The sequence below is a fragment of the Zonotrichia leucophrys genome, chromosome 8, assembly GCF_028769735.1.
Source record: "Zonotrichia leucophrys gambelii isolate GWCS_2022_RI chromosome 8, RI_Zleu_2.0, whole genome shotgun sequence".
In the NCBI taxonomy this organism is placed as follows: domain Eukaryota; kingdom Metazoa; phylum Chordata; class Aves; order Passeriformes; family Passerellidae; genus Zonotrichia; species Zonotrichia leucophrys.
This window is the reverse complement of record NC_088178.1, coordinates 22,865,730-22,880,064: the sequence shown is the minus strand read 5'-3', so window position 1 is coordinate 22,880,064 and position 14,335 is coordinate 22,865,730. Positions and strand designations below refer to the sequence as shown.

The 14,335-nt window shown below is 42.1% G+C and overlaps 1 protein-coding gene across 1 annotated transcript in view; it reads left to right on the top strand.

The window, feature by feature from the left end:
• TRABD2B (TraB domain containing 2B) overlaps nucleotides 1-14,335 on the top strand; it is a 258,759-nt gene that overhangs the window by 148,584 nt on the left and 95,840 nt on the right. The window contains exon 4 of the mRNA XM_064720222.1: nucleotides 8,237-8,411. Coding sequence (XP_064576292.1) covers nucleotides 8,237-8,411 — 175 coding nt within the window. The remainder of the gene's footprint in view (nucleotides 1-8,236; nucleotides 8,412-14,335) is intronic.

Below are 14,335 nucleotides of genomic sequence, written 5' to 3'. Positions count from 1 at the left end.
CCCTTGAGGGTCAGCTCCAGAGGTCCCATGTCCAGCCCAGCTGCTGTGGTGTTATGAACCAGATTTCTGCTCCTTGCTAAGTTATGTGATATTGTGCAAATCATATATTTTGGATCAGACACGCCTCAGGTTAAAGTAATATTGCAAATTTCACATACACATTCAAGCTTCTCCTAGAATCTCACTAAACAGGGATGGAAAGAAATTCATTGAAGAGCTCTGAACTACACATATCCAAGACAACCAAACCTGAGTTTGTACCCACTACTAACCAACTGTTTTTCCACTGTGTAACAGAAGACAAAATGAAAAATACCTTTGGAAAAAGAATTTCAGTTCTTTAATAAACCAACCCCAAACCCAAACCTTCTGGTCCTATTTTTTTTTCACTTTATTGCCCTGCTTTGCCCTTTGATCAGTGTCTTTACTTGGGTGTCATGGCAATATAATAGGTGATGGTTTTAGTGTCTGAACAGAAAAAAAAAATTCTTTGTCAAAGAAAAGAAAGCATTTGGAAGGGAAATAGAAAAACTTGAACTTTTCCATATGTTTGCAAGCTCGTGAAAGCTGGCCTCAAAAAAATCCCAAAGTTAAAAGGGTTTTAAGTGTGGCAGAAGTATCATTAGGTTGTTAAGATTTACCCTCCCCTCTGAAACCCAAACCTTTATTTGCATACACTGTAGGCTTGTCATCCTTAGTCAATTAATGAGCAGGTCCCTGTAATCTGGTCCTAAATATACTCCACATAGTTGGGTGAAGCTTGCAGAAAGGGGGCCGGGATCATTGTTCTGACTCTGTTTTGTTAAGACTTCTTTAATCAAAACATTCATTCAGATAGAGAGAGCGGCTGCATATTTTGGCATCGTGACCAAGGGGAGCAGGGACGGGGTTGGGGTGGGGAGGGAGGCCTTGGAGGAGGGGTTGGTGTTGCTTACTTCTTCTTTTCCTTTTTTTTCCCAAGTGCTTGGAAAGCAGCTATTTAACTGGTGTGGAAAAAGAAATAGAAAACATACATGGAGGTCATGACTTCTCAGAGATTTGTTGAAAGTCTTTTTTAACAGGGATAGAAGTATCACCCCCCAAGCTGTGAGTGTGTGAGACTCACAGCCCATCCTTGTGGCCTTTCTGCTTTTTTTTTATTTTTTTTAAACATGGTTTCTTTTGGCCCAAATGGGCAGAGAAGGTAGAACTAGACATGACACACAGCTGTGGTTTGGCCAGGTGCCACCTGGAAGAAGAGCCCTGGCAGGATGGGTTTGGTGCTGCCAGGGAGGGTGTCCATGCAGGTGCAGACACAGGGGTGTCCAAGGGCTGCAGCCCACCCTGCCTGCAGGCAGCTTTACCCTCAGGCCAGCAATGACTCCTGCAGCCTTTGTGTCACCTGCAGAGCTGGTTTTAAAAGGTGTTGTTCACTCTCCATAGAGACTTCACTGGCATTCAGCCTGCTCTTCCCCTCCACATCTTCTCCTAATTTTCCTGCATTTACAAGTTTAGATGCTCCAGAGGCCCCTAGGTCTGAGGCAGCCAATTTGAAACTCTGTCTTCCCACTCAAGTTGCCATGGCATGCTGAGGGGTATCCCACTAGCTTTAAGTCCAAGAGGCCAGTTAGAGAAATCTCACTAACCTGAGCTGTGGTGTAATTGCAACATCTATGGACCGTGAGCCCTGATGGAAGGTGGGCAGGGATGAGCTCATGGGTAGAAAGGGCTTCCCAGAGTTGGTCCCAAGAAATGTTCTTGCTTGTGTTCTTCACTTCCCTTCAAGCACAAAAAAGTATTTTTGTGTTTTTCCTCCCTCCAACTCTGGAAAAGGGAAAGAAGGGATGGAACTGAACTTTACTTCAAACAAGAAAGACTCCTTTTACAGTCCACTCGGATTTCTAATATATGACTTTAAATTTTAGTGCTTAAGGGAAAGCCATAATGGGTTAATCACATGCTCCAACTGGAGACTGCTCCTTCCTGGTTTCCCTTTTCCATAACAAACAGCTTATCTTCTTGGCAGCTGCCAACTCTGGGCTTTTGGGTTAAATCAGATTAACCTGACACTCCCTCCTTGGCCATTACTGGTCTCCCTCCCTCATGAAGGAAGCTTGGGAGTGCTGGAGGAAAACCAGTTGAGTTGGCAGCATCTTTTGCTTTTGTGGCAGCCACGTCCTCCTTGTGGAGGAACTTGTTCTCACAGCCCATTCACTTTGCACTATTTCAATCCTTCCTATCAGAGGCTGCAGTAAGAGGATATTACTCTCCCAGATGCCAGAAGGGTTCATAAATCAGAGGAAAACAGGTGTCTTCCAAGTCCTGAGCAGTATATTTTGCAGCCCTGCAGTAAAAGCCACAATGCCTTGTCAAGGCTGGTTAACAGGAGGGTATCCTCCCTTCATAAAGGAATGATAACTAGATCTTAGATGTCAGCCTGTGACCCAAGAAGGGCTGGTGTGAATTTAGGGCTTTTCAGTTTGCTGGAGGAGCCAGTGGGTGTTGGGATGCTGTTCTGGCTCCCTGGCAGCCCCCATAAGCTGCCTGTCAGCTCATGAGATCCTTATCTTTCTTAGAGCTGTCAACTGTATAAAGGTTCCTGACCTGCATGGTGTAGGGAAAATCCTTCAAAGCAGGATCCCTTACTTGTCTTCTGGCCTCTGCCCACGTAAAGCTCATAAACCAGAAGACTAATAAAGAGAACCCAATCTTTATAATGTTTTAAAAAAATTAATGCAGTTGTCGTGATCTGGGAACAGCTCCCTGCTCACAACTGGAGATAAGGATTACGAGTGTGGAGGCGGAGCCCTCTTGTCAGGGAGGGATGGATGGGGTTTGTATCGGGGTGTTGGACTGGAACTCTGGAAGCTGATTGCCAGCTCCCTGTCCTGCCATAGCTGTCCCTTTTGACCCTGGGTGTGCTGCCTTCTGTTTTCTCTGTTTAGCTGTGAACCCTCTGGGGAGAGAAGAAGAAATAAGGAAACAAGGCATTTGTTTTATTAAGAGATTGCCTTGCAACTGTCAGTAATGATGCTGTACATGCAGCAGTCTGAAGTTTGGATATTTCTCAGGAGATGAGGCTGGAAATCCTTGAGTCATCTACTGATTAGGACAGTGGGAGACAGGAGTCTCAAAAGCCTGGAGGATTGACCAAGATACAGGAAGATAATTGCTGAAGAGGTTTTAGGATCACTGTGTGTTTCATGGCAGGGCTGGCTTCCCATTTCCCTATCTCAGCTTCCTCTTTTCCATCTGCAAGTAGAATTATGGTTGAAAATCACCTCTGTGCACAAGCCGGTGAGGAAAGGCACACAGCTCTTTATTCCATTGTTGGTAATGTTATTTTTTGATTGATGTAATATTACAATTCGAATTCACATTCCAGAAATAGTCTCATCACTGAAACAGAACGAGGCTAAACAAGGTTATCAGAAGATTTGGAAATGTAGTGCATAGGAGTAGGAACGATAACACTGTTACTCCACATATGATAATGATTTGATACTGGACTGAGTCTAGGCCAGTTCCAATGTAGATAATAAATCCAAAGTAAAAAAAAATGTAATCAAAGATGATGGTGCTTATGTGTGTCCAAAAAAAATTATTTGCAGATAGATGTTCACAACTCTGGCATTGTGCCTCTCCCCAGAATATTTGTCCAAATATTAAAAAATAGTAAATTTTAAAAATGGACTTTTAATGTAGTCCCGTGTCCATGAATTTTCAGCTGAACTTTGGCAGTAAGCCCTAAATGCGATAAAAGACTCTGCACCAATATATTTTGCTTTTCTCTTTTTTTTTTTTTTGTCTTTTTTTTTCTCTCTGTCTCTACAGACAAAGCTGAAAGCATAGCATAGATCTTGAGTTATGGCTGGTGCATTTTTCTAAGCTAAAGTGTCTTGTTAGCTCTTATGCTAATGACTGCAGCAGAATCCAAGCCTCTGTGGAAATTTATGGGAAGGGAGGTTACTGCTGAGCATTGTGTTGGACTTTGGGTCTTCCTTTGGGTCCCTCCAGAGCTAGACTGAGCCAGTGCCTTGTATGTAACATCAAGGTAGAAAGTCTTTTTAGAAAAGTCTCTGTCCCCATTTTACAGATGGACTTTTGAGACACAGGAGGAATAAAGCCAAATGCTTCAAAGACACTTAGTGGAGGTTAAGTGCTGAGTTTCCTTTGAAGGTTTAAACCCAAATGACATGCTTGTGATCATGTAAGAGATTTGTATCACCCATGGGAGCAGAACCATTTTTTCAGGGTAGTGTCATAACCACTCCACAATCCTTCCTCTTTCTTCTCCATAAAGCTCCCACTGACTTCAAAGGTGAAGAATTATGGCCCACATCCCACAGCACTGTGAGCTCAGACGTGTGTACAGAGCTTTATCCACACATATATTCCATCAGGGACACTGACTAAAGTAGAACTACACAGACAGTGGGGAGGGGAAGAAATTTTTGTAAGGCTGGGATTTCTTTTTTATTCTCAGAGTCCCTTTCTTTAACCTTAAAAGTTTAACTTATAAGTGCAGAGTGTACCTAATGACTTGAGTTTGTGGTCTGTCTGTACTGTCCATAGGAAAGCTGTAACCTAAAGGAAATGGGAACAGAAAAAAGGAGTGCTACCTTATTAAGTAAAACAAAATATTCTTTATTCTGAATGCCTCAGTGAGATACGTTATTGAGTTTCCACTAGAATTATATATAAATATGAGTTGGTTGGGTTCTCAGAAAACTGCACAGCTTGCAGAGACTGGATGTAAAGAATCTATTTATCTCTTGTCATGTGTATCCACTAGAAGTGAGCACATCCCAGGTGATGCATTTTTCTCCTGATCCAGCTGTTACACTCCTAGGTGAACAGCAAAATTAGAAGTTTGGATTTTTCAACAGACACATAATCCACTCCATTTAAACACTGGTAGCAATATTCAGGTATTATTAGATCAGTCCCTCAACCAGGGGCACAGCAAATGTCTCAATCATTGACTCTCAGCTCAAAACCAATAGATTCATATTATTAAAATGTTAAAATTAATTTTTTCAGAGAATGAAAACAAAATAAAAGTAGAAGGGGGAAGGTACATCCTTTTTGGTCCATATTTAGCCCATCTTTTGAAAATAACAGATCTTCTCTTTTCCAAAAAACCCCCCAAACTTAAATTCTGGCTCCAGTTAAGAGTTTCCTAATTGTGTGTGACTGTTTCTTGACTTCCTGATCCCTGTCTGGTTTAAGGGTTTCTTAAATCAACAGGGCCAGCTGTCTCCCTGAAGCCAGGCATGGTGTGTGTCACTGTGGAAAGGACCTGGATACAGGGAGGAGCAGAGGTGATTAATGGGGCAAGTGTCACAGCTCAGAGTGTGGTTGCACTACTGTGTAGGGGCATACTTACTGCAGTCATTTATCTTCTGTCCTCTGCCACACACACACAGAAGCACACGTGCAGATTGTATTTTTGCCAGGCATCAGAAATGCAGGAGTGTACGCAGTGCAGCAGGACCTGCAGCTGATGCTGTGCCTCTCTAGATCATGCCTTCCTTTGTCTTGTTCCATGGGTGAGCAAAAGAAAGATTGACAAAACCCAGTCCTTGGTTTCAAGTTTATCTCTCTGCCATTGGCAAACTTTCCCCACAGAAGAGAGGGAAAAAAGGGAAGGGGGGGGGGGGGGAAGGCAAGTAAATGTCTCTGTTTTGTGTACTGTATTTTAGGTTAGATAAAGAAAAGGAACTACAGGTTAAATGTGGATATAGGATTGCAAGTGATGGAGTTGCACAAGGAGGTGAAAGGTGCTTCCCTTCTTGGCAAAGACCTCATACAACATCTGTTTTTTGGGTATCTGGACCTCCATCACCAGTGGGATGCACAAAGCTGGGGGACTGCTTGGTCCCCCAGCACTGCTGTTCCTGCTTTGTGTAGGAGCAGGTTGTGCTCACAGGCAAGGCTGTACCTTGCTTTCCCCAAAGCATCTCAAGTGATTCAAAACCAGGTCCCAGCCTTCAGCCAGAAGCAGGGAAGAAGAGACTTCTGTTATGTGGGTGTTGAGCCTTCAGATGCTTCCACAAAATGTCACCTTCCATGTCAGTGCGTAAAAAAGGCTTCCCTGACCTCCTGCCTGAGAGCTCCAGTATAGAGGAGATGGAAAGGTTTGTGGTATCTCCATGGACCAATGGATTTGCAGCTTTGCATTACAGAAGTTACTGCAAGTGTAAAATGGCTAGTCATTCCTAAGACTTGATTCCTACAATGTAAATCTATCCCTGTTTTTCACCAGGAATGGAAGCCACTATGTTCTTTGCTGCTGTAGCCAGCAGCATTTTATCTCTTTGACACGTCAGTCTGCTCCTCCATCCCTTTGAGACAAACAGATATTCTTGCCAGACACAGAGGTAACTTCTTGGGCTTTCACAGGAAACTGCTATCTCCAAGAGGTCTGACTTAATGGGACTTTTGACTTGTTGAGTGCTGGCTCAGGGCTAAACTGAGAACAAGGTGCAAAATACTTGCATGCTCTGAGGAGTTCACAGGTTACACTGGTGATGCTGGAAAGCCTGGAGGAAAGAATGACTCAGGATAATGTGACTGAACCCTTAAAGAAGAACATGCTGTGAGAAGCATGGTGATTTGGCAAAGCAGGTTGAGAAGCAGTTTGGAAAATCAAAGGTCCAGCTGGTCTGTGAGGTCCAATAGGCTGGGGCAGGATCTCTTACATGGAGTGTTATCTCCATCCCCTTAGGATTCCTTGGTTCAGGAGATGTGGTCCCCTTTTCTGTCTCACTCAACTGAGAAGAGCCTTTAGTGTGAATCCAGAGTAAGGTGTAGACTCATCCTGCATAATGCATGGTGAGAAATCTCTACTGCTTGATCCCTCACATATTTTAGGAGTGATGCAGATGAGGCTGCCATGAAAAATTTTTAAGGAGAGTCACTGGAAGATGGAAATCAGTTTTTCTCCCTAAAACTTGCTGAGAACTTTTGGAGAAGCAGTATAAGCCAAGAGGGTGGGAAGAGACAAAAATTGTTGTGATAAAGCCATGCGAGCAAGTGGAACGGGAAGAGGTGGGCTGAAAAACAAAAACCAAAGACAAGTTTTAGAAAATTAGTACAGGAATTTTGTATAGTAGAAAACCAGAGATGGAATTAACACAAGTAACAGAGTCACTGTACCAAGAGTTTCAGCACAGTGAGTGAGAGATGTTCCCCTCATGCGCTGTGCATGCAATGTCATTACCACTGACTCAGATTAACACTGGAAATCCTGGCAGCTTTACATTTACCTAGGGACTCAGAAATCTGAACCTAAGGTTTGCAGCTTAAGCTGCTTTCCAGTGGTGAGGCACAGAAAATCACCAGAAAGTGCTTGGGTCCTGTTAGCAGTCATCAAACACTCCCCCCTTACAGCTTTTCTGCCTGCAGGGCCCATGGGCTCCCAAACCCTTGTGGTAGACCTGGGACTTTCACTGTTTCAAAACAAGTTGTTGTCCTAATAACCAGAGACTTTTGGCTTATCTGTCCCTTACAGCTTGGATGTTGGCTCATTCCTGGGTCTGCTGCCCTGACCCAAGTCCTTGAGCTTTCAGCCTTTCTGCTGGGTCTGTGAGCATCTCTCTTCACAAAAGCAGAGACTGAAGGAGAAGTTCTTGTGGAAGTCACTTCCTCAGATATATCAGGAATGTTCCAGGGATTTATGTGTTGTAATGCATGGTCTTCTCTGGTGAGAACTAATAGCATGTAAAGATAAGGGGGTTTACCCTGTGTGCATCTTCCTGTGTCTGTATTTGATATACTTTCCCCTCTTTAAACTGCTAGGTTCTTAAAAAGCCACATATACAAGCCAAATCTTACCATCCTTGCTTAGTTCATGGTGACCTCAGCTGAGAGCAGATCACAGGAATTTGGTGTTAAACAGCCAATGATTTTTTTTTTTAACAAGCAGAGAATAAAGGTCCAAGTAACTCACCCAAATGTAACACCTGAAACTACATTTTCACAAAAGGACAGAGAAAAATCAAAATTAACTGAAGTTTCCTGTAGTAAAGTACTAGTTTCATGTTTTTTAAAGAGAGTATATTCATTGGGAATTTATTTTCTTTTTATTTGTTTTTAGAGTCCCTAACAACCTCCCATGCTCTGATCCCCTAGTGGTTTTTCTTTGTGTGGTAGTGGTGCTTAGGTGGCTTAAAGAAAGCTGGATTAAAACATGCAGTGTTTTGTGGGTTCCTTAACCATGCCACCTGAGTTGTGGCCTCTCTCTCTGTTTCAGGTGCCAAACTTCATCAACACAACACTCCCACCCCACGAGCAGGTGACAGCTCAGGAAATAGACAGCTACTTCAGACAGGAGCTCATCTACAAAAGGAATGAGAGGATGGGGAGAAGAGTGATGTCACTTCTAAGGGAGAACAGAGACAAGAGCTTCTTCTTTGCCTTTGGAGCAGGTATGGCATGATTTTTTTTCTGTTTTACTCTGTTACTATGATTGGAAGTAAAGTGTTTGGAATGATTCAGGTCTCAGCCTGTGGGAAAATTTCTTATGAGGCTTCCCTTTGAAGCAGAAAGACTTTTGTTTGTCCAGACCCACTTCTAAAATGGAGTGAGTTGTTGTAGGAGGTGGGTCTAAGTCCAGGCAGGCTGCACACAGGCTGCACTTACTTTGTTTTCCATCTGGCTGTGGAAATGTGAAGCTGTAAGCACTTCTCATGCTGTTGTGTTTGTTCCCTTCCCAGACCTGTGGGCTACTTGGCCATGGGTGTAGAAGATGGTTCAGTTGCCTTTGAATTTGTAAGCCCAGGTGGTGGTGGCAGTGAGTGGCAGAACACAAACCCTTTGGTGGCACAGCCACATGTGTGTGGCTCCAGCACTGTCCCAGGATTTCAAACATTCTGGGTTGCTGCAGTTAAACCTTCTTAATGGGTGACTGAGCTGCTTTGATGCTGTGTCTGTACAGACTGGCTGGTTTGGGGCTTTGCACAAGTGCATGAGTTGTGTGTGTAGCTAAATACCAGCAGTTTAAACCATGAAGTAAAAATCCAGTGTCCCTCTTCCTGTTTAATGCTCTCCCTGAAGTCTGCAGAACAAAGATGTCTGCAGTACTTCTGTGAGCCTACGACAGTACATGCTACTGTCCTCTCTCTCCCTTTTTAAATTTCTTTTCCCTTGACCAATGGAATTCATATTTCTGTGTGATAAGAGTATAAATAATAATTATTCAGGCCCCAGCTCAGCACAATCCTGAGCACCAGCTTAAGTGTCTTTTTGAGCTCCCTCAAAAGGCAGGCTGAGATTGCTGTGTCGAGAACCAATCTGCTCCTCCTGCTCCTCTCCTTAGCAATTTCTCATTTTTGACAGAACTTTGCTTCTCATCCCATGGCTCTCACTATGAACTTTGGCAACAACTCACCTTTCGCTACTCACTTCAGTGGGAATTTTGATTAAAGACTGTGGGTTTTAGCAGAGACACGTGCATTTTGATGTATTTATTTTTTGAGTGTATCCGGACTGAATTTTCCCAAGCTTATTTAATCTCAGGCTTGGCTGATATTTCTGGCCAAGAAGTTTTGCTTAACTGTTTTTACAGTAGGAAAATATATCATGATGGCTCATAATTGGACAGGCATTCATAAAAACCAGCCTGTCTAACCCAAGGAGTGAGGTTTATTGGAGATTATCGAACATGATGGCTTAAATAACAGTTTCCAGTTTTGGAAATCCCTTAACCAGTACATAAATGGAGCTGAGGGGATAAACTGGGCATCACTGCCCACTTGTAGTGCTCTACACCTAGTCCACAGACCAAAGATTAGATGGGTCATGGATCCAACCCACTGCAGCTGTTTGCTTGTGCTAATGACAGAGCTGAAATTAAGCCAATGGATGCTAATTCCACGTTACATTCATTAGAAAGACACTTATAACTTACAGGAGGATTGAGCTTTCTTCCCCTGTCCCCATCAGAGGGCACCTACCTGAAACTCCCAGGGAAAGCTGGCTCATAAAGAGCAATCTCACTTTGTCTTTTAGGCCATTTCTGGTGATGTTGAAAACTGCCTTTGTTGCTGGGTTGTTTTGTTTCCCCAGCAGTGAGCATGGCAGGACAGAACAGACACGCGGGTTTATTGAAAACTGGGATGTGGGAGATGCTGAGGAAAGCTTTTTGTTTTGGGTTCTTTGTTCCAGCCTCTCTTTGGCTTTTCTCACCAAATTGGGCCATCCCTGCAGGCTATCCCTGCTTTAACTACAATTAATTCCTTCTTTCTTCTTTGGGGTGTTTTTTTCTTCATGCAGACAACATTAAGAATATTAATTTTTTTCAATGCCAAAACTTTTATGTGACCAAAGAGCAGGCAAGTTCATTTCCTCCTATGATTCAACTGCATTTTTTTTTTCTTGAAGGATTTTTGTTTCCTCTTTTTCTTCATGCACTGAATTTGAAGAGTGGCTTTTACTGATAAATCTTTTATTTTGCATCCTTATATCTAGTTCTTTTATTTTGAGGGATTTCTTTGGTATGTGCTTGAATCATGAATTCAAATTGTCATATAAAACTTTAAGGGTTTGGTTTTGTCTTTTATAAAATTAAAGGATGTTTTTGATGAAAGTTGAGGCTTTCACATATTCCCATGAATTCTGAAGTGCAAAATTTTAGGAATGCACTTTCAGTTAGGATAGGCATGATAGAGTCTGTGGGAGTTTATTTGCTCCCAGAGCAATGCAATTTAAGATTTTGCGTCTCTAAAACTGTAATGATGAAGGGGAAATAATTTGAAAAAAAATATTCTGGACAATGTGCTTCAGACAATATTGCCCTTTATGCCAAGCTTGATCTTTGCATTAATGTCTTAATTCTGAAGATATTTGAACTAATGAATGAATAGTAATTAAATTATATATGTGTATTATGAATTGTTTTCCAAATTTCATAATCTCCATCATAGTTTCTGGGAAAGGAAGAACTGGATAAAACTGTGCTGCCAAATAAAATTAGGAAAATTAGTGGTTTTTTTCAGTAAGAAAATAAGCCTGTTACAAGAAAAGCACCTTGGAACCATTCAATAAATGCAGTTTTACAGACCAGGGCTGCTCTAGGAGGGAGTCCTGAGCCCTGCAGGATGATTCATAAGGACTCAGAGGTATCCTGTTACTCCCAGGTAAAACTGGAGCCAAGGGGCTGGGAAATAGGATCTCTGCCAGAAAACAGCCCTCCTGAGGCTGAGCCCTGCCTGTTCCTCTGGTGGCCTCCCTGCAGGGAGCTCTACCTTGTGGATGCTGCTGTGGTGAAGTTTTACCTGGCTTTTGCACAGCTGCATGCAGCAATTGAGGCTCTGTTGCTCTCTTGGAGCATCATCCTCAGCTTATTGTAAGATTCCAGTGCTGTGGATGGGTAGCTCTGTAGCATCTAATAATTAATTAGTGTAATAAGCTTGACTAAGGCAGAAGGCACCATGCAGGTGACTTTGCAAATTGCAGTCAGGTTTGGCTCAGTGCATCCTGCTCCATGACTGCAGAACCAAAAAAAGCCAGAAAAAACCCCAAACAAATCCAGTGAGTGGCTTCAAATGAAAAACAAGATTATGATATCCTGGCAGCCTGGTGGTGCAGGAGCCTGGAGCTACCGAGCTGGAGGATGTAGGTGTCTGGTTTTTTGGTTAAAGAGGGCATTTGTGGAAAATAATTTTTTTCTGTTTTCTTCTGGAAAAACAAGTCCATTTTTGCAGATAGCAGGCAAAATCCCAGGTGCTTGGGTGTCATTGCTCTCCTGTAAACTGGGACTCCCACTAAAATTTCACTATGTGCCACTTAGAGCTGTGCTGCAAAGACTTTGTGGTGCATCATAGGAGAGCTGGTTCTGAGTCTGGCCTGTAACAGCACGAGGCTGTGAAACATCCAAAAGACAAATCCTGGGGACAAAGGAGTAGGCAGGGGACAGACATTTGAATATCCAAGCAAGCTGAGATAAAACAGTTTTTCATAAAGTGAAACAAAGTTTTTTTATGCTGCTGAAAGATGGGGGATGTTGTTCCAGTCAAAAGTATTGAAACAAACAAAAAAATTACACAATTCTAAAAGGAACTTTTCAGTTTTCTGTCATTCTTAAAAATAAAAAATAGACTTTTCAGTAGATTTCTGCCTTTTCTGTCTTCCATGACTTTACTCACTATTTAAATGTGTTGAAGTAATTCAGACTTTTAATTTATTCCTTTATAAAACACGTAGAAGTGAAAATAGCAATTTTTTCTTTCTACTTTAATTTCTTTCTCTTCTCCAAGAAGAATACAGGCTCTGGGTAAAAGAAACCCAGCTCTGTACCCAGTTCTGTGGACTTTGTTTCACTCCTTTCCAGTGTTTACCATGTTCAGACTTAATGTGAAAATCCCACCATACCTGTATTCACAGTAACTGTACCCTAGGAATGAAACAGCAGTTATTGTTTGTGCAGTTAAATGATGTTTTTCATTTAATGGACAGGTTAACTTTTCCCTTTGAATGAATAAAGGTAGCTAAATAGAGTACTTCCAAGTAAAATTTGGTCATTTGCTTGGGATTTGTGTTTTGAAAGTCAGGATGGTTTACTTGGAATTACTGATCTGTAATAACAGTGAAGTGCCTTAGACATCATTTATACAGACAATTTATAAAGGTCCATTTACAGTCAAGAAAGACACACAGCCAAGAGCACACAGGCTGTTAAAAAGAGTTAATATTTTGGCAGCTAAGACCATACACATGAAGTCAATGTTTAAGAAAAAAATCCACTCTGGCTTATTTCATTTTTATGGGCAAATAATTTTCAAGTAACACTTATGATAACAGATGGATAAATTTATGTCTGCAGTTAATTTGAACGATAATTTCCTTAGGATGTTTTACTTGCATTTTTTTTCTTTCTTTCTTTTATGAGAGCTGTCAGTTTTGTAGCTGAGAGCTGGATTTGCTGCTTCAGAAATTCAGATGCTGCTCCAGTTCACAATGTTTATTAGCAGCCAAATCAGTAGGCTTTTAGTCAGTGGGTTTTGTTGCTTAAAATAATAAATATATCATAGAGAATATTCTTTTACTGAGACAGAGTTGAAATGCAAATACCATAGCATCTCCCATAGCAAGAGGGGAAGCAAATTGTCTCTGGACCACAGTTCTGGGGTGGAGGAAAGCACATGTTTAACCATCCCACCAGCCTCCATAACATCTAAGAGGTCAGAGAGGACCCAGCTGTTGTCTCTGGTGTGGAAGCCAGGTTGCCCACAGCTTTTGATGAAGCTAGTGATAACAGAGATCCATTTGTGTGACAGTCAGAGCACCCTTGCTCATCTGCAGGCTTAGGTGGCTGAGTTTATTTATATTTGTTGATGGATTAGGTATTTCTGAGATGTTCTGCAAGAAAATAAATACAGGCTGTGCTGTAGATGTCTGTGTGCTGCCATGAAAGCAGAAGACTCCATCCCACAGTAGCAACAGCAGAAGTAGAATTTGATCATTTCCATGCTCAGAACAGGTGAATTCCCTGCTTGTCCTTCAGAGTTCTCTCACTCATCACTGGATGGGCAGCATCATCAGGAATGATTCTGGTCCTCTTAAATTAGACTGTTAGCAGGAATTATTGAATAGTTTGGGTAGAAAAAACCTTTAAAGGTCATCTAATCCAAGTTCTCAAACAGCAGTTACTTTCTTCCAAAGTAAATGTTCTCTGGTGATTCTTCATAATGGGGCTCAGAAGTGGGGTTCACTCTGTTTTCAGTAGGGAAAGGGAGAATTGTGCAACTTTTCTGTAGGATGGGACTGGTATGAGAGCACAAGAATATAAAATCTCCTCATTGTAGTCTTCAGCTCCAACTCTTCCCCTTTTCTGCTCTCTGCAGAAGATTCCCAAGGGAATTTCAGCCCACATCATTTTAGATACTTGGTGTACCATAGACAGAAGCAGGCTCAGCCTTCACCTGCTGCAATGAGCAAGAGTTATGGACATCTCCAAGGTGACTCAAGTCTGCAGTGGTTTTGATCACCACAGATATGTTCTTATTTTTCTCTGAAAACTAAAGCATTCCTGAGGAGATATCCAGATGATGTAGCTTGAGCATGCTTTGTCAGCAGGTAGTGAGCTGACCACAGCTGAGCTGGAACATAATGGATGTTGAATTTTGGGGGAAGGGGCCAGAGGAGAGGTGGCATTGGGATTTTGTTTGAGAGCCGTATTTCTACTCAGTAGTTTGGAAAACTAAAGGAGGTGATGGATACTATGAGCAACTGCAACTCAACTGATTAAAATCCTGAGAACCTTTGTGAAAGCCATTAGCACCTGCCATGGGATCTGGCATTGGGGTTCACATATGTTACTTGGAAGTGTTTTTTCAGGAGGGAAGTGCCTTGA